Source organism: Tiliqua scincoides, chromosome 2 (genome assembly GCF_035046505.1).
Source record: "Tiliqua scincoides isolate rTilSci1 chromosome 2, rTilSci1.hap2, whole genome shotgun sequence".
Lineage (NCBI taxonomy): Eukaryota > Metazoa > Chordata > Lepidosauria > Squamata > Scincidae > Tiliqua > Tiliqua scincoides.
In genome coordinates this window covers 27590156-27611224 of record NC_089822.1, presented here as the reverse complement: position 1 = coordinate 27611224, position 21069 = coordinate 27590156, and the positions used below count along the sequence as shown (strand labels likewise).

Sequence of the window (21069 nt, the reverse complement as noted above, 5' to 3'; positions counted from 1 at the left end):
AATCCTTTATGTTCAGAAAATACATACGTACTTAACAAATTTACAAGAGACAGGCAGGAACTGAAACAGGCAGAAGCAGTACCTTCATTCTTAAATCTCACACTCCCAGGCATGTATTTAGTAAGCGGGGGGGGGGGGGGGGCGAAATGCATGCACTATTTGAATTGATGGTTTGTTTTTTGACTGTGTGAAGTTGAATTTTAACTGCTCATAAGAAGAGAGGCAACTGCATACTGACTTCGATAACATATTTGTCTTCCACTGGGACCAGAGCTGAATAGGAACTAAACATCCATGCTCCTATGCAATTCATTCATTTAAACAGGGAAGGAGAAATTCTTTGAGGACTCTGTTCACTGGCTATGAAAAACTACTGCTTATGTCAGAACTGGGGTAGCCTGGAAGTTAGAGGTAAATGGGCTGGACCTGCAAAGTACCCAGTTCAAAACTCACACCAGCCGCAAAGCATTAGGATTTTCTTAGCTGCCATGTACAATCCAAGGATAACCTTACAGGATTGTTATAAGGACTAGTGGGATAACACATGCAATCATTTTAAATGTACTAACATTATAACATATAAGATTTTATGACATTCTTTTCAGCATTGCTTCATATTCCTCTAACTCGGGTGCCCACACCCTGGCCTGGGGCCTCTTGCGGCCCTTGGGGACTCCCAATTTGGCCAACAGGGAGCCCCCAATTTCCAATGAGTCTCTGGCCCTCTGGAGACTTGCTGGAGCCCATGCTGGCCCCACACAATGGCTCTCAGCATGAGGATGACTGTTTGACCTGTCTTGTGAGCTGTGGGATAAGGGCTCCCTCCACTGCTTTCTGTTTCACATCTGTGATGCTGCAGCAGCAGCAAAGACCGACCTTGCTTTGTGCAAGACCTTTTATAGGAGTTGAGCTATTGCAAGACCTTCATTCAAATAAGTTCCATCTCTAATATTCATTTATGTACATTTACTTAAATTTGAAATATAAATTCATTCTTTTTTTTCCTGGCCCCCAATACAGTGTCAGAGAGATGAGGGTCCTCTGAAAAACACTCAACTCTAAAGTAGACCTGCATAAGCAAAGAAAAATACCTTCCCTCTAAAATATTTAATTTTATTAGTACTGGTACCAAAGATAACAAGTATACAGTCTTTGCTCTATGCTACTTACACATCATAAATATGACAGCTGCTGACCCAAGACACAATCTTTCACAGTCTTTCAAGAAGTATGAGATTTGTCATTCCTTTATTAAGCTGTTTGCCAGCCAACTGCATGTGGCTTAAACATCACAAAAATGACTGTCCGTACTTTACATGGTAAAGCATTCACTATAGTTTTCATGTACACAGAGGCCAAAACGGAAAAAAGCCATTTAGGCTATAATAAAAAGAAAACATAACCAATGGGCGATTAAAGCAGTGTCACAATCAAACTGGGCTTCATTACCTTACAGTGTGATTTAATTTTTTCCACTCACCATAAAAATGTTTACATATCTATAACTACAATTTGAAAAACACAAATTGAAAGTAAGTCACTAACACACTACTTGGCTTTTCCATAACTCTTTCTCATGAGGTAAGGCATTTTGATTGTATATGTTGTATTCAAAATAGTTCTTGATTTTAATGTAATCGTATTTTAATCATGTTATCAGATTTACAATGCTGAAATCAGTTCAAAGAGGAGCTGCATGTCTGATGTGCTGTTCTCTAAAAGTCTGTTTTCCAACTAGCACATAGGAAGCATTGCAGTTATTTCTTTTTCAAGAATAACTTTTAAACTGTTCCCATCACACAAGTTATTGAAGATAGGATGAAGTCCCTCTTAAGGATATCCAAAAGATATTTAATGGGCACCTTTCATTTTAATGTTAGATATTCTGCCCAGAAAACAACCCAATTAAGCCGAAGTACTTTTATAGTTAGATCAGTTAGTTCAGTGTACCACTATCTAGTAATTGGACTGTAGATTAGGTTGTGTCTACGTTATGACCACTCTTGAAAAGTGATTTCAGCTATGAGCCTCCCTGTCCCCATTTAAAATGTATCTCCAATGCTTTATGAAGATAACCGAATTTACAAGGCTGAGAACTACTCTCAAATGCTTGTCTATTGAGGCAATAAAATCATATAGAACATCAAAGAGAACTCAATAAAGGGGGTTAAAGTACATACATTTACAGAAATAACTATTTTGTGTTTCAAAGAAGGCACTAAAGCATCCGCTTGTGCTCATATATCCCAGTTTGAAAGCAAACATTTATTGTCATCACAGGTATCTGTCCTATTTGCAGGTGACTGGGCACACTGCAATACAGCTCAAAACAAAGCCTTTTTTGGAGATAACTACACAGATGTGCTTATAGTTGGAAGAATGGAAATCCAATATAAACATGGCTGTTCTCTCTAGAATCAGAACATTAGCATGCATTGATCGACTACTAGATTTTAGACCTATTTATAAGGAAATTACTTAAAAATATAAAAAGAAAAAGTCACAGGCAATAACAAAAAAAGAATCTTCACTTGCTTTTGTGGGCATAAACACAACAACTGTAAAACTGTGTTAGATTAAAACTTTCATCACTGTCATTTACAACAACAAGGGAAGCATGTGTATTTCTGCATCATTTCCAAGCACATCATCGAAACACACTACATGGAGTTTAATTTAAAAACCCACAAAGTAAAACATAAAATTCAACTACCAACATTTTAATAGCTTCCAATGTATCCCCAGTAACTTTCCTGGGTAGTACAGGTCACATTTTTCTATTTATTTGTAACAGCTGTTGGCCAATCTGGTCACTAAAGCTCAATGAATCCCTATAGATCACGATAACACTGGCTTTTGTTACAACATATCCTATTGATCAGTGCTGCTTATTCTTTTGTCTTCAAGATGACCAAACCACCAAGAACTGGAATAGCTACTAGCACAAATAACATATCCAGTTGATTGCTTGGGACTTTTTATCCTCTTTTGAAGGGGGAGGGGAGGAAGATGGGCAAGAAGGGAAAAAAATACAGTTTATATTTCTTTCATTGCTGTGTCAAAAGTCCATTCAGTACTCTACACATCTTCTGTTTTAACTGAGAGGTTTTCTTCATTTGGTTGACAGTTCCCATTCTGTTGTAGTTTGACATCTTCTGTAGCTGCTGTAGCCTCCACCTCCTCTTCTGCTTTGTTAATTTCAGAATTCTGATTCTCTTTAGTCCCATCTTTATCCTATGCAGAAAAAAACACCGTTAAAGCATGACGATATAAAAGGAGTACAGTGCAGGCAAAATATGACTAAAGGTTAGCACAGATAAATTGACAAGTTTCAGAGAGAAACACTAATACTATAATGATTTTAGATGAGTAGGTTGTTATTTGGGTTCTACCAATTACAAAGTTTACAGGTTTACATAATTTACAAACCTGAATTTAAAAAACAGACTTATAACTCCAACCAAAACACAGTAGTTAAAATGATTTAAGATCCTGTAAGACTAACCAATGTGAGATATTTAAAGAACAGAAAACAAAAACAGATCTTACAAATACACCTGAAATATGAGAGTTAAACTGAAACTTATCTCTAGCCAAATACAAAAAATACAGTCAAGATGAAAGATTAAACTATCTTAAGATATACCAAAACCTTAATAAATCCAATCAAAGTGAAAGATTCAAGTTACTGAATCTCTCTCCAACATGTCTGTCCCTCTCTGGACTCAGCTGGGGGACTTGCCAGCTTAAGCAGCTCCTGGAGCCCACAGAGGCCATCCTGCTGCTGCCTCAGACTTGCCAACAAGGCCTGCAATGGCCTTGCCTGAAAGCATCATTGCCCATTTTCACAAGAGCCCTCATGAGGATGACCAGCTCAGACTCAGTCTGACCTGCAGAGGTGCAGCAGCCAGCCAAAGAGGAGGGATACCGCCAGCCAGCTTCTGCCACACTGGCTGTGCCGGTGTGTTCATGCATCTCTCTCTCTCTCTCTCTCTCTCTCTCTCTCTCTCTCTCACACACACACACACAGAGGGGCAGGGGTTGGAAAAGGAGTTGCCTCAGGGTTCATGGCTGAGAACTCTGATGGAAGAGAACCTGCCCCAAAGAGCACCACGTGACCTGTGGAGGAAGCACATGGGTGGTGACCCTTCTCCCAACATGAAATCTCTGAAGCCAATTTAGAGGCTCTTTTTGGAGCTTGGTCCTGCTTAGAAACTGCCTTTGCAGACAAGCTGGCTATCTCAGAAGGGTCACTGAGAGAAGAGCACCCCAAGGTACTAACTATATTAGCAGACTCTCAGTTGTCCTGGAGGGGAAAGGTGCAGGGCCTACAATGTCAGTCACTCAGATGAGCTTGCACACACACAGAGTATTCAAATCTGCCACAGCAAAAAACACACAAAACAAATGATCCCAAAGCCAATGATCAAGAGCAAGATACAAAATGCATCATAAAGATTTGAGAATGAATTCTCAAATACCCAAAAAACTGACACCAAAGAAGCCTAGAACTCTTTAAATGAACCACAACCTTGCAATAAATGTTGGCCTTTGAACATGTTATTGATTTTTAAAGCTACAAAACTGTAAGGATTACTTTCAAAGTTTTCCCTTTGAACATTATGTTTGCAAAAAGTCAATCTCAAAAGTCAAGTCACTAAAACTGAATCCCAAGAGTCTCTGAAATTTATTTACTAAATTTCTACCTTGCCTTTCTTCCTGAAGGGACCCAACCAGCTACCAGCTAAAATGACCTACCAGCCACCATTACTACTGCAACATTTCCATTTTTATTTCCTTTTTTCCCAAATAAGAGATGGGCAGAAGGCAGTCTTTGATCCTCCAATGGACCACTGGCCAATTACCAGAGGACCCTCTTTGTGCCATGTCATTTCTGATTCTTCTGAAGAACCCTGCACTGTGTGGATCTTGACTGGAACCAGAGAGGCACTACAGTACTTGCATTTTGAAGCAAGAGTGCATAATCAGGATACCTTAACACAAATTAAATTACACATGAGCGCCAAATATAATTACATACTATGTTCAGCATATTATCTTCCATTTTTGAGGTTTTTTATTCTTAATACCAACCATCCCTCTGAGGTGGTGTTTGACCAAAAGCAGGAGGTTGGTGTGAAGAATCCCTCTGCCCCACAAACTGAACAAAAATTTCAATGCAGAACCCCCACCAAGTCACTATTTCCCCAGGAAAAACTTCCTGTTACAGTATGTGCCCCACACAGTAAGGCAATTTGGTGGCTGGATAAGGCAGGCCTACCAGACAGCTGATGTTTGTGCTTAATGTAAGCATACCTGTCAGACAATGGGGCAAGGACCAACCAGGGCAAAGTGCTGAGTCATTGCACAGAACTAGGAGAGATGGGAAAAGCTGATGCAATCCCTGCACAGGATGATGCAATGACATTCCTCAGTGATGAGGTCATGGTGTTTCCCATTGGCTGACAGGAGTATAAATGTCCAACAAGCACACTCCACAGGTGTGGGTTGTAGGAGTGAATTGCTGCAGGAATCTCTGCTGGACTGATACCTGGTTTGCTGACTACTTGGACTGTTTGCTGGATTGCCTCTGATTGCTGATTTCTGGAACTGCCTTCTACTTGTAAACACTGCCTGTAAATAGACTCTGGTGCTGGTACTTCCCTGGGTCTTGCCTCCTTTCTTTGCCGTTCTTCCCTGTGCTCTGAGCACCACAGGCTGCAGCTGCAGGTCTGTGCTTCTGCTCTCTCTCTCTCTGTTTTGCCCAACAACATCACCAACAAAAGTTTACCTTCTGGTGGAAACAGCTTGGAGCAGGGAATTTTTGAAGGACATCAAACCAGATCAGCTGGTTTATTTATAATACAAAGGTAAAAGAATAAATGGAAATCTCTGTTCCTTGCAAATCTGCCCAGCTGTATTTTCTCCACACCTTTTTCCAGCAAATGATTGAGATACTCTGCAATCTGCTAAGCACCTTAGAAGCAGGTCAAGTATCAAGCCTTTTCAAGGAGAAAAGGTATGAAGTGTCCAAACAGCCAGTGAAAGACAAGAAGAGAGACACAAACACACCCCATACAGCTGTATATCCTGCTTGTTCAGGGTAGCTCACCTTCAATGTTGTGGATTTATCAGGCTTTTCTTTAACTTCTTTGTCTTTGCTACTCTTTTTCTTGGAGGTAGATCGCTCCCTCTCTCTTCTGTCAGTACTTGACTCTCTCTCTTTTTCTTTCTTTTTGTCTTTCTTATTTCTGTTTTAGAAAAAAAAATACATCAACAGGTCAAATTCTTATCATAGTCATAGATGATGGCTGAAGTATAGAAGTCTCCATATACATGTCAAATTGTTGAATTTCCTTGGGTAGATTAAACTCCTAGGCCATGCTGACATTTAACCAATGCAAATATCAAAATGCCAATGAAGCACTGGATAGGTTTTAAAACAGGATCTCAATAATTTCATGTCATTCAAGGTTGTCCTGGGTAGCCTTTCCATTCTTTCTCCCAAAAAGAACAACATTGTGGACACATCAGTAAAAGAAGTTTGAATCCTTCAGTCATTTAATTAGAGTCCTTCAGGTCGCTAATTAAATGTAGAACTCACACCAACATTCTGATTTGTGATGTATCATATTTTTAAATGCAAGCCTTTTTCAAAAGAATAATGAAAGAGGAGAGTAAAATTAATAACAACATAAGTCATTAAAGAAACTAAGCTTTGAATCAGAAAGTATCTTGACTGAATTGCATTTCTTATTATTTCTGGCAAGCTATTCTCTCTCAGCTTCAGCACCTGCCTCAGCAATATGGGGATCCAAATCCTGACATCTCTTACAGAATTACTGTAAGGCAATGTTATTCAAACTGTGAGGCACTGCTCTTTAGGGCAGGCCCCAGGAACTCAAAGGGGAGGCGCGGGCTGTCCTCTCGAAGTGATACAGTCAAACCCCTGGGCAGAATACAAGCCCGTCTTCTGCCTATCGCCTGCACTTTTTTTTAAAGCAGAAGAAACGGGAGTTGCTCAGACGCGAGAGTGGCTGCTGCCACCCCGCCCTCTTCCGAGCATGCTCGGCTTGCAGTCCTTAACCCTAGCTGATCCTTGTGTGGTTGGTTCCTAGTTCCCAGCCTGGGATTGCTTCTCATCGAAGTGAAATCTCTCTTTTCAACCCCCTCCCTCTTCCACTGCCCCCATTCGATCTCCAAACCTTCCCGCTTTCCTCCCCTTCCCCAAATAAAATGCTTCCTATTTTACCAGTCACCAGGTGTCTTAAAGTTGTTTCCATGCAGTTGGCAAAGGGGGGGGGGAGAGACAAGCACACACTTTACTTGGCCAGGAACAGAAAAAGGGTACTGTTTTTAAAGTGATTTATTAATCTTGTTGTTTGACTGAAGAGTAAAGGCTCTATTTTTAAAGTGATGAATCTTGCTATTTGAAGGGAATACTTATCAGCCATTGATAAAGTGATTGCCAGCCCAATCCTATCCACACTTTCCTGGGAGTAAGCCCCATTGACTCTAATGGGACTTACTCCTGAGTAGACATGCGTAGGCATGAACTGTGCATCTCCTAGTATAGGAGACAAATCAGCTTCCTAACCAAACCCTGATCAGCTCTGATATATTTCCAGGGTCTATTTTTGTTTTCCCCACCAGCTGCTGGAAAAATTTAATTTCATTAAATTAATAAAGGGTTCAATCCTATCCAAGGAGAGTGGGAGAAATGACTAGTTGGATTGGAGTCCGTGTGTGTGTGTGTGTGTGTGTGTGTGTGTGTGTGTGTGTGTGTGTGTGTGTGTGTGTGTGTAATGTTGGTCAGACGGGTTGTTCACAAAGCTCATTTGATAAAACAATTCTATTGGTATGCTTACAAAGTTTAAAAAAATGTCCTCCTAGACCAGACAAAATCTACCTAGTCCAGCATCCTGTCTCCAACAGTAATAAGCAGCTGATCATTTATAAAGCATGTATATTGCTGTGTATTAATAATATATTTAAAAGATCTGCATTTAAGAACATAAGAACAGCCCCACTGGATCAGGCCATAGGCCCATCTAGTCCAGCTTCCTGTATCTCACAGCGGCCCACCAAATGCTCCAGGGAGCACACCAGATAACAAGAAACCTCATCCTGGTGCCCTCCCTTGCATCTGGCATTCTCACATAACCCATTTCTAAAATCAGGAGGTTGCGCATACACATCATGGCTTGTACCCCATAATGGATTTTTCCTCCAGAAACTTGTCCAATCCCCTTTTAAAGGCGTCTAGGCTAGACGCCATCACCACATCCTGTGGCAAGGAGTTCCACAGACCGACCACACGCTGAGTAAAGAAATATTTTCTTTTGTCTGTCCTAACCCGCCCAACACTCAATTTTAGTGGATGTCCCCTGGCATTATGTGAGAGTGTAAAGAGCATCTCCCTATCCACTCTGTCCATCCCCTGCATAATTTTGTATGTCTCAATCATGTCCCCCCTCAGGCATCTCTTTTCTAGGCTGAAGAGGCCCAAACACCGCAGCCTTTCCTCATAAGGAAGGCGCCCCAGCCCCGTAATCAACTTAGTCGCTCTCTTTTGCACCTTTTCCATTTCCACTATGTCTTTTTTGAGATGCGGCGACCAGAACTGGACACAATACTCCAGGTGTGGCCTTACCATAGATTTGTACAACGGCATTATAATACTAGCCGTTTTGTTCTCAAGACCCTTCCTAATGATCCCAAGCATAGAATTGGCCTTCTTCACTGCCGCCGCACATTGGGTCGACACTTTCATCGACCTGTCCACCACCACCCCAAGATCTCTCTCCTGATCTGTCACAGACAGCTCAGAACCCATCAACCTATATCTAAAGTTTTGATTTTTTGCCCCAATGTGCATGACTTTACACTTACTGACATTGAAGCGCATCTGCCATTTTGCTGCCCATTCTGCCAGTCTGGAGAGATCCTTCTGGAGCTCCTCACAATCACTTCTGGTCTTCACCACTCGGAAAAGTTTGGTGTCGTCTGCAAACTTAGCCACTTCACTGCTCAACCCTGTCTCCAGGTCATTTATGAAGAGGTTGAAAAGCACCGGTCCCAGGACAGATCCTTGGGGCACACCGCTTTTCACCTCTCTCCATTGTGAAAACTGCCCATTGACACCCACTCTCTGCTTCCTGGCCTCCAACCAGTTCTCAATCCACGAGAGGACCTGTCCTCTAATTCCCTGACTGTGGAGCTTTTTCAGTAGTCTTTGGTGAGGGACCGTGTCAAACGCCTTCTGAAAGTCCAGATATATAATGTCCACGGGTTCTCCCGCATCCACATGCCTGTTGACCTTTTCAAATAATTCTATAAGGTTCATGAGGCAAGACTTACCCTTACAGAAGCCATGCTGACTCTCCCTCAGCAAGGCCTGTTCGTCTATGTGTTTTGAGATCCTATCTTTGATGAGGCATTCCACCATCTTACCCGGTATGGATGTTAGGCTGACCGGCCTATAGTTTCCCGGGTCCCCCCTCTTTCCCTTTTTAAAAATAGGCGTTTTTAATCATCATCATTTAATTAATGATATGATTAATATAATTAATATTAATATAGTTAATATATATTTAATAATTTAATATTATATTATAATAAATATATTATTATATTTAATATATTTAACATAGTTAATATTTCTGGCCACTTCCTGTTTAATGCTGTCACTTCCAGCCCTCTGGAACATGATGGGGAGTCATGGCCAACAGCCTTGGGGGTCAAGGGAGTCACTGGCCGGAAAAGTTTGAGTACCACTGCTGTAAGGATTACAAAGAAGTTTAAGGACTAGTTCAGATGATACTTTCAAGTTTGAACTGGCATTAAACGGCACGTTCACGGGTGCACATGTTCTGGCTCCTTCCCTTGCTATTCTTTCTAACTAGGAGTGGGGGAGGTGTAGTTCATCTGAACTGTTCTCCTATACATGCTGCTAAACCTACTTGAGAGATTAGACCAAACAAGAGGGGAAAGGGCCCAAGACACATGCACCACGACTGTGAATGTAACTTAACACCTGGATCAAAGTCAGTTATAAAAGTGCTTCTGAATGGGTCAAATGTATATGAACATGTTGAAGTACTAAGTATCTTTATATGGAAAGAAAATACAGATTCTAACTGACAGAATTCCTGGCATTTTGAATTCAGTATTGAAGAAAACTGCTTCAAGTTTTCTTAGAAAGTATAAAAGTGAGTACAGTATATTGAAGTTTATTCAATACACTTAATTTTGTTCAGTCATTGCCACCACTGTCAAAAGTGTACCCACATTCAAGACAAATCTCAACAGGCTCTCTTAAAATCACATCCACTGCTTTGTAAGAAGTGTGTGGTTAATTTTTCACAAGATTTTGATTCCAAGGAAAGAATGTATTTAAGTTCTATCATACTGATATGATCATCATGACAGACAAGGTGCGAAATGGAGGACAACCTTCGTATTATTGGAAATTTGCATGGATGCATCTATATACTTACCTCCTTGGAGATGGAGAGCGGGAAGATTTTCTTTTGGTGGCCTTGGATGGTCTGGGAGAATGTGAAGGACTCTGGCTCTTTCTCTTCCGTCTATCTCTGTTAGAGAAAGATATTTAGACATTAAAAAGGTTAGTCAAATCCAGTGGCATGATAGTTTCATATCGACGTGATGAGGCTTTGGTAAAAGAGTTGTATGTTCTAAAATATGAAGTGACCCAGTCACCTGCATTGCCTCTTGTGGTTCACTAATTTCAATCATCAACACTGGAATAATTTTTGAGACAGTGCAAAAGACCACAAAGGGGTTGGAGAGAGAGATTTCTATAGATTCCTACTGTGTATCTTTTAGTCCAGAACATAACCCCTAAGACTATTATTAAACTTTTCTATGTGTTGAAAATTGTGTCTTTTGTTACAGGATTTATCTGTTTCCAAGTGGAATTAAACCTTTCCAACTCCTAAAAACATGAGGTATTGCAATATAGCAGAGACTAGGTTAGCTTGTTGCAAGGATCCATTCAATGAGAAACAAATATCAGAGTCCTTGTCTGGATTTGATTTAGAACAAAAAGGTACATTATATGTTCTGATTCCTATTTTAAAGGCTAATGCTAGACATGGGTGGCAAGATCTCAATAAGAAGGCAGTGCAATAACTTTAGCAGACACCATTTTTCAGCAGCTACACTTCTGTAAGGTCACAGCAATATGTTGATCATAAAACATTACGCATTTCACACAAAAAAATCTTGGCAATTTTGGCACTTGACTGCTGCAGTACAAATTCAAATTCAATTTCGCAGGAACCACTCACATGAATAAAATACTTTGGCCTTAACTGAAAATGTTGGATTTCTAAGAAGCACTGCATGCATAAGAATTTTATATATTAGACACTGTTCCTGGGAGGAAAGAGCAACATATTTTATACTGTTTCCTAGACAACTTCACTACCATTGTCTACAGTAGCTGGCAAGTTTTTTCCCCATTGCATTTTATCATTAATTTGACACCCAGAGAGGTGGCACAGAAAGATACATAGGCAATGATATCAAATGCCACAGAGATCCAGCAGAACCAAAAAGCATACACATCCCATCTGGCTTCCAGTGTAGATCATCTATCAAGACAGTTGCACTACTAAGCCCAAGTCAGAACTGAGGCTAAAGTGGGTTAAGACAATACATCTGATCTAAGACCCTTGGAAACAGAACACTCCATGGAGATGGAGAGTGAGTAGATTTCCTTTCTGTGGCTTTGGACCATCTGGGAGAATTTGAAGGACTTTGGCCCAAAAAACAGCTGTTGTCCAAATCAACAGCTGAGCTGTTAGTCCAAGAAAGCCGAAAATCTGCAAGAACCCTCCAGAAGGCAAGTGGGTCTATCATAGTCTTGGAGTGGATCATCCTAGTAGGTCCTACACCCCTGGGAGGCCAGAGCACAGTGAATCCAAACTCCACCAGATAGTGATCTGTCCACGATGATGGAATTATAGCAAATTTCCCCACTCTCAGATCATTCACTTCCAAATTGAACAAAAATGAGGGCCAATAATATGCCCTGCAATGTGGTAAGGCCTGTTATTAAGTCAGTAGAAGCCTATGGTAATGATAGAATTCTGAGCTTCAGCACAGATGTTAAAAGTTACTATTATTTTTTCAGTTTGATCATTTATATTCTACCCTTTCCATAAAGACTCAGGAAAACTTACAGTCAGTGCACACAATTAAAACATACAATAGTTAAAAAATAGTAAAAATACAAAGATAAAACTGCAAGTGCACGTGCGCACACACAAACCAGACAAAGAGAAAACCAAAGCTAAAGTTCTTGAAGGTAGAATTATAAAACATATACGAAGTCCCAACAAAAAAAATCCAGGCCTTCAGCTGACTTCAAAAACGCCATAAGGAGCACACCAATCACACCTCCAAGGAAAAGAGTTCAATACAGTAGGGAAGTTCTTACACAAGCTATTGCCTGTCAGACTTCCAATATTAGCAGCATCCCTGAATAGCTAACAGCAGTCTCCCTGAATATCTTTCAGAACGGATTCACATGAAAGAAAGCAGATCTTCAGACATTCTAGACCTAAGTCATGTAAGGCTATAAAAAGGCAATAACCAGCACCCTGAATTGTGACCAGAAACAAACGGGTAACAAATGCAGCCGAAGCGCACAGGTGTAGTGTGATCATAAAACCTTGCTCCCACCAAAACCTTTGCAGTTGTCTTTTATATCAGTTGAAGTTTCCTAAATGACTTCAAACACAGTAGAGAGTATTACATGAATCTAACTAAACAGTCTACTCTAAATGGCAGCAATGTTACTTGAGAAAGTTGACACACCAGCTGAAAATGGACAAATGTTCTGAGAGACATAGCTACCATCTGGACATCAGGGACAATACCAGTCCAGAATTGCTCCCAAACTGCAGACCTAATATCCGAACGAGAGTGAAAACCAATTAAGAACAAGCCAACATGTTGCCTCTGTATCAGTATGGGTACAATCCTAACCCATTTTCCAGCACTGACCTAAGGGTAATGCAGCTCCAAGGTAAGGGAACAAGCACTGCCTTATCTTGAGGAGGTCTCCATGACTGTTCTCCAACTGCAGGATGCAGCACATGCCCCAGTGAAACAGCTATGCCAGTGCTGAAAAATTGGTTAGGATTGCGCCCTATGACTCCTAACCAGGAGGACTGCCATCTTGTTCAATTTTTTAAATAATAATAATAATAATAATAATAATAATAAACAACAACAACTCCGTATTTATATACCGCCTTTCTGGTCATCGGATTACTCCTCTGACTTTATTCAAGGTGGTTTACATAGGCAGGCATTTCTAAATCCCTCAAGGGGATCTTTACAATCATAGAGGTTCTCTCTTTCAAGAACCAACATTTCAGAATGGATCTTCCTGGTTTGGTCTCACTTCTGGCCTCCAGTTCTCCCATGCAGGCTGACAAGCAGCCCCATCTCTCACATGGAGGGCAGCCAAGATGCTTCTTGCTCACACCAAGAGCAGGTGGAATCACTCAGCTTGGCTTGTCAGCTGTTTCAAGGTCTCAGCCGTTCAGGGAGCTGCCGGTGTCCTCGAACTGGCGACCTTCTGATGTTATCTTCGGGCTAACGGAGGCTCTACCCTCTAGACCAGACCTCCTGCCCAGCTTTTTCCCCAGCTTGTTTACCCTAATCAAGCCTTAGTGCTTCCAACACCAATTCAGAACATTCTATGGGTGTTGCAATCACCCTAGTGTGAACTAGCATGACAGTTTGTCACTGCCTTTCCCTCCAAATGACAGCTTCTATCAATCTGTCTCTAATCACTTCTGTTTTCAGCATTTCATTATTTAACTATTACCAGTAGAAAAGGGCTAATTTACTATTTAGGATAAAATAATTCTTATTAACCAAACCTGATTATTTTAGTAACTATCACCTATTCATCTACATGCAATGCACTGACTGTCAGTCTGTTGCTGGCACAATTCCAGTTGCAGGCCTTAACTATGAAACCCCTGAACAGCTTCGGCCAGAGTACCTGAAGGACCATCTGCTCTCAATTCAAACTTGTCCAGCTTCAAAAGATGCCTTCATCAGACTGCCTCCATCTTCTGAGATGTGTGGCAACAAGGAGCAAGGTCTTAGTAGCTACAAAACCCCATTCCAGTAACCATTATCAATGTTCAGAGAGAAGCAGGAAATGTTCTCAGCTTTTAATGAAACTGAAAGGTGCTACTGGTTTTTCCTCTGCCACAATTTATTGGGTTTAACTATTGCAATTGCAGTTGCTTTCATTTCCTTGATTTTATATTGTTGGCTGCCTTGCAAATCAGCATGATTAAGAGGCAGGATAGAAATACTCAAAATAAAACACAATTTTCATTGAAATCAATAAATACTGCTAGGAAATAGGATACAAAGCTAGAATATATAATACTAACCTGCTGGAACTACGTGATCTTCTTGAAGAACTATAACTTCTAGGAGGAGTCCTTGATCTCTTCTCCTTCTTCCTTTTTTCATCTCTTTCTTTTTCCCTCTCTCTTTCCCTTTCCTTCTCCTTCGTCTTCTCTTTCTCCTTCTCTCCTTTGTCCTTCTCTTTTTCATTGCTTCTCTCTCTCTCTTTTTCTTTCTCTTGCTCTTTCTCACTGTCCTCCTCCTTTTCCTTTACCTGCTCTTTCTCATCCTTCTCCTTATCTCCATCCTTCTCCAACTCCCTCTCTTTGTCCTTTTCTGCTTCCTTGTCCAGGTCCTCTGCTTTGTCTTTTTCTAAGCCTGCTGGTTTCTCCTTGTCCTTTTCCCTTTCTTTTTCCTTGTCTTTTTCCTTCTCTTGATCCTTTCCTCTATCCTTGTCCTTCTCTCTCACTCGATCCCTGTCTCTATCCTTGGTCTTCTCCTTGTCTCGGCCTCTCTCTCTTTCTCTGCCCCTATCCTTGTCCCAGGTCTTGTCTTTGTCCTTGTCCCTGTCCCTATCTCTCTCTCTTTCCTTTTCTCTGTCTTTCTCTTTAATCTTTTCTTTTTCTTTGATCCTGTCTCTGCTTTCTTTCCTCTTCTCTCTGTAAAAACAGAACATTTGCAGAAGTTATTAACTCATCCCACTTGCTCCACAATATAACCAAGAGCCAATATTAAAACTCTTCTTGAAACTGTCAAGAATGACTCAAGAGGAAGATAAATCAGCAACTCAAGGCAGAGAGGAGACAAAGCAGCACCTAGCACTCTGGATAAGTCTAGTACGGGAAGGATTTTAGTAGAACAACTGTCCTCACCTTAACAGTGTTTCCGTAAATTGTCATGATGGGGTGAATCTGAATTACAAGCTAACTATAATGCTAGTTATTCGGTATCTTCCCTATATCCAGTAACTAAGAATTTTGCCTTAAGTTATTCAGCACCTGCCAAGGGCTGTAACTTCAACAACAGAATAACTACGGGAATCTCACCGAGAACGAGAACGGCTTCTTGATCTCCGTCGTTCTTTAGATTTCGAACGCTTTTTGGGTGGTGATCTGGATCTGCGCCTGTCTTTCTGACTAGAAAGTGATCTGTTGCGGGATCTACTCCTGTGGCAGAAAATAAATGCTACATATTATGTTAATTCCACTAGACTCTTTATAAATCATTTTAAAATTATGATATACACCCCAGCCCAAATTATTTTACTTTTTAAAAAAATGCAGCGTATCTGAATCCAAAGGTTTAAAAGCTTAAAATCAGGAGACAAGGGCCAAACAGGAAAGCTGATACTTAGGTTCTCAACTTGGAGCACGAGTTAAAAAGTTATTCAGTTATGTCATTAGGTAGTAGCATTACAGTCCTTTTGAAATTCAGGTACATAACGTGACTAACGAACAAAGCCAACTTTTGCACTGTATTGTCACACACCTTACAGCTATCTCATTCATAAGAGACTGTATCAAGATTTGATCCAACTCAGAACATGACAGCAAGAATGCCTTCAACAATAATTATGATTCTCCTACACTACACTGTTTCTTAATTCTGTTAACTTTAATTATTTGTTCACATTTCTTTAAGCTACATCTCATCAACTGAGGGCAGCCTTTCTGGTCTTCAGCATAGTTCCCAAAGCAAAGGACCACCATCACCCCTTTACACACTTCAATTATTTTGTCTATCTGTGTCTCTCAGTTAAGGGCTCTTTAAAGGGGAAGGGTAACAAACAAACAGCAACAGGGCATCAGTCAGAGTTCTCAGCCACCAATTCCTTGCATGTGCAAACTGAGAGCAAGTTGCACATGCCATCATTGGGAAAAGGATTACAGGCCCCTTTAATGATGTATCAGAATGTACTGTCACCTACGTTTTAGGACACTGGCCATTTTTTTTCTCCCATTTCATACATTGTCTACTATTAGCTTTTAAGAACAAAAATTTTGTAAACCACCTGCAACACAATGAACTAGCAATTGATTATCTGAGGACAAGAAGCATGGAGGTCTGGTGTCAGATGGGAAGAGCTTTGCCAGCCAAAATTGGCAACACAATTGTGTGCTTGTTTACTCCAGATCAATGGGGCTTAGTCTCAGCTAAGCGTATACAAGATTGCAGCCCTAGTCATATCCATAATTCAAACAGAGAAATGAATAAATGGCATCACACAACTTATGTATTACACAAGTTATGTATGTACAATGTATTATGGTCTGACAACAGCTTTCAAACGTTTTCCACTCTGAACTGAGACCATATGTCAACATAAGATTCACAGGCAGTTCAATCCTAACCTGTGCCGGTACAGCCAGACTGAATGGCCTGCACTATATTCAGCACAGGTTAGGAGACAGCTAGATGTCTCCTTGGGGTAAGGGGATATTCTTCCCCTTACCCTGTGTCAAGCCCCAACCTACCACATAGGGCCTGCCAAATTGGGCTTCAGATCCATGCCAGCTACATAGCTGGTGCAATTCCAGGAAACCTAGTGTTATGTGGGGGAGGAGGTTTAGGATATAGTGGAAGAGACCTCTGACGATCCAGCCCCCTTCCTGGGATTGACCCACCCCCCAGAAATGCTCCCTCTCTGCGCCTGCCTATAGCAATGTTACCTGTGCTGTCTGGCTGAAAATCTGGATGCAGTGTCGGTGGGGTGGTGCAGGCCTCCCCGCTGGCACAGCCTCCTCTCTGGGTGCCAAAAATGTATTTTATGGCATGTTCACGATAACTTCAGCTGCTGCAGTGGCCACTGTACCAGCCGAGAGCACAGTTAGCATTGCGCAATAATTAAACCTTGTGGAACTGAAAACACACAGTGAAAACACTAATGATACAGGGAGAAAATTAGAAGGGTCACTGAAAGCCAGATGTTCTTTACCTTACAAGTGTACAACATACAATTTCAGAGCTTCAGTTAATGAAGTGTTAATAAAATGGAACTGGACTGCAAAACAAACTGAGGCAAATTAACAAAAAATACATGCGACAGTATCTGCCATCTGAATTTGATGCAAGGCTCTCACTCAACCTTTTACCATGGACATAATATGGGGCCCCCTCACCCCACCTTTACTGAGGAAGAGCTTTGTAAATTGAGCCTCCCTACATATGAACTTCAGCATGCATGCATGGAATATTGGATAAATTCTGCATGCAGGTGGGTGTATGCACTTGCCAACTTCATCACACGAAGAGACAGGTAAGCATGTGAAGTGGACCACAATGAATTTTAAGAAGTAAATACTATACAATGAAAAAAACGTGTTTGTTTTGTAAAAAGCACTTATTGAACTGTGCATTATCAGTACATTTAACAAAAGAATAGATGAAGGGCACCTAGTGCGCACAAAGTCATCTTTGAGGCTTGTCCATTTCTTTTCCACAAGAATAAACCACTAATGGCAAAGCAGTATCAATGAAGTTGTTAAAATTCCTCCTCAAAGCTCTTCTATAATACTCATGTGTCACAACAGAATCCATTATGCAAATATGGGTATTCCAACTGCATATTAGTACTTTTCTGCCTCTTATACTTATTTAACACTACTCAATGAAAACATACTTCTGCAGCAAGCAATTGACTGGTCACCTCCGAGGATGTAAGAACATAAGGTGAATTTATTTTTATTTTTTATTTTATTAAGAGCATCATTTATGTGTATCTTACCTGCTTTACATAAGACCATAAGCAACCAAAATAAGGTCACAAAAGAATATGGATAAGCAATGATTACTGCAGTGAAATTATGTTTATGAAGTGTAAAACTGAGAGTTAAGAAGCTTGTAAGTCAGAGATTCCCAAAGAGTGCATCACAATGCCCTGGGAAGTTGCAAGGCACTCACTGGGGCACTGCAGGCTGCCCAGCAGCGAAACCATGCCACAAGCCCGTAAACAGTAGCAAACAGTAGCAGAAGGCTCGGTGTGGTGGGCAGAGGGGCTATGTGCATTTTTCACATGCTCAGAAAGGCCCTCCAGCCCTCCCTGAGCATCTTACCACTGCTTGTAGGGTCACTTCCAGCCTCTGAACCCAGAAGTAAGTGCTGATGACATCATCTTGCATCACTGCCAATTCCTTCTGGATGCCGGGGCATTGCAACAAAAATAAGGTTAGGAAGCACTGCCCTAGGTTTTTCTTCCCTGAATGGAAGGAAATTCTGTTGGGAGGTGGGAAGTGATTTTCATCAAATCTCCCCTGAATTCTGCAGCGCTTTAAATTCTATGCAGTCCTGCCAGGAAGGACTGTGTTATTGTGTCACCTGTGTCATTCACTTCCTGTTAGTGTCATGTTGACTGCAGCCCTCCAAACCACTTCCAATTAGCATTATGCAGAGCAAACACTAACAGGAAGTGGACTGGAGGGCTGCAATCAACTTGACACTAATAGCAAGCAGACAGCACAAGAGACAAAGAGACAGTGAAAGGAGGGCAGTATACAGAGACAGATAAGTAATTTGCATGATGGGTGAATTTGTGAACCGCTTCTTGTTAGCATCATGCCTCAGAATGCCTTGTGGCACCATGCTAAGTATAGGGTTTGCTGTTATCCATAGTATCAAGCAGGCAAAGGGACCATATCCCCTGTGGATATGGGGGGTCTGCACTATGTTTGTTTTCAGACTGAGACAGTTAACCCTATTTAGTACTATTCTCAGAGTTCAAAACTTAAAAAGTGAAGCAACAGATTCTACAAAGACATGGCTGTACAATATTGTGAATTTTGGTCTGAATGCTTCCAAAGCTACATAGATTCAAATATCAAAGACACACATCTTCCAGTGACCTTTACGAAATCTGATACACTGAATATTTTTCAACACTGCCCAAAATGTTCTTCTTTTCCCTTGTCTGCTTACAATAGCTACATTTCCCTAAAAAACCTAAATTACAACCCAAAAGAGACAGATCAGCATTTACCCTCAGAGAAGTTTTACACATTAAAAATCTCATGTATTTTTTACCTGCGACTTGAGTGTGATCTTTTCCTTCGAGATTTTGAACTAGACACGGATTCTGAACGCGAATGGGAGCGCGACCGACCACCTTTTCTTTCACTGCTCTTTCCAGACTCTGAGAGAAAAAACGACTTTGCAGTGTAAGCTCAGAATATTTAAAGATCCCAGCTAACAATCTGGCACAAGTGGAATGTACCACATATATTGCAAGGGGCCTACTCTCTGCACATCTTCCTTCTTTGCAAAAATCCTTCAGAAACATCCAAGAAAGTCATTGCATATATTCGTTGAGTGCAGCCATCCTGCAGCAGTACACATAAACCAGATAATTATAAACAGCTAGCTAAGTAAGGAATGGGATTTATGTTGCTGCCACAATGCACAAGATTAAAACATGTTCTTTTGGTAAAACTGACTTTAGAGAGAAACACACAAATTCCAAGATAGCTGTTTGAAAACCTACACAAATTTAATTAGATACTGTAGCACTGCATTTTACTGTCAAAGTACTATTACAGTTAAGGAACTAATGCTGGCAATTTTAAAAATGTATGTTATACAATTGGCTCATAACAGAATCAACAGTCAAGAACAGAGTTTCTCAATGTTTATCCTCTGACGTATTGCTTCCCATGATCCTCCTACTGGAAGCACCTTCAGAAGTAACTGGTGAAAACATCATTGCCAATTACTTCTGGGTTGAGAGGCCGGATGCAAACTGACAAACATCAGTAAAAGGCTCAGGGTGTGCAGGAGTGTGTGAAAAGCATGCTCTGGAACTCTGCCCACCAAGCCAAGCCTCCTACCAATGTTTGTCATGTCGCATCACTTGTCTTGCTGCCAGGTAGTGGATAGTCAGGAGTCCCACAAGTACCACCAGACCTCAAGTACTTGATACCTCAAGTACCAATGGTGGTACCTGTACCACTGGTTGAGACACACTAGTCAAGAAGATAGTTTTTCCCCTTCATAGTGCATTTTCCAAATAGCTGTGTAATATAATGTGTTCTTAATACCTATTACTATATAAAAGAGTTGACTGGTTCATTTTTGGTTGCTTTCTTCAGTTTTCTTCATCTTAATCAAGTGAGAGTTATGTTTATTTTTATGTGAAAAATCACTCAATTATCTCCTTGTTGAGTTCAGATTGCAGAGATGCTCTAGCCAGCCAGATCATCACAAAGCACAAAAATGGATAATTTAAAAAAAAACAAAAACCTAGCATACACACTTTTAAAAACAAGAATCTCAGATTTAGAACAGTCAGTCTTTTTTATATAGTAGTTAATACAGGTGCACACAGTTAAGGGGAATTAGTTTCTTTTAAATTTGTTAAAATAAACTATAGTAAGAGAATAATGAGTAAGCACACTTAAGCATTTTCATTTAGCAATATAATCTAAAACTGGACAAGTGAATGCTGTTCTAGCTGGCTCATGGACATTCTGGAAGGAGCTATAAAGGAGGGCAATTGAGACAGAGACCTAGGAGTGAGATGAGGGTTCAGAGACAAGGTTACATGGGAAGAGGTAAGTTAAAAGACAAAGGGGCTTTCCTTACATTTGTTCAATGACTATAAAAAACAATGTGCACTTAAATAAAGCATTTTGACAATAAAAAACAGTGCTACAAGATGCTATAACAGAACCATAT

At 40.7% G+C, this 21069-nt stretch overlaps 1 protein-coding gene across 2 annotated transcripts in view; it reads right to left on the bottom strand.

Moving 5' to 3' along the window:
* Window positions 1-1219: 1219 nt before the first annotated feature.
* The window catches only part of SREK1 (splicing regulatory glutamic acid and lysine rich protein 1), a 46772-nt gene continuing 26922 nt past the window's right edge, over window positions 1220-21069 (bottom strand). For both annotated transcript variants that reach the window (XM_066615902.1, XM_066615904.1), the window contains exons 7-12: window positions 19423-19531; window positions 15453-15572; window positions 14451-15065; window positions 10500-10595; window positions 6113-6251; window positions 1220-3234 (exon numbers count right to left, since the gene is read on the bottom strand). In XM_066615902.1, coding sequence (XP_066471999.1) covers window positions 3079-3234; window positions 6113-6251; window positions 10500-10595; window positions 14451-15065; window positions 15453-15572; window positions 19423-19531 — 1235 coding nt within the window. In that variant the 3' untranslated portion in view covers window positions 1220-3078. The remainder of the gene's footprint in view (window positions 3235-6112; window positions 6252-10499; window positions 10596-14450; window positions 15066-15452; window positions 15573-19422; window positions 19532-21069) is intronic.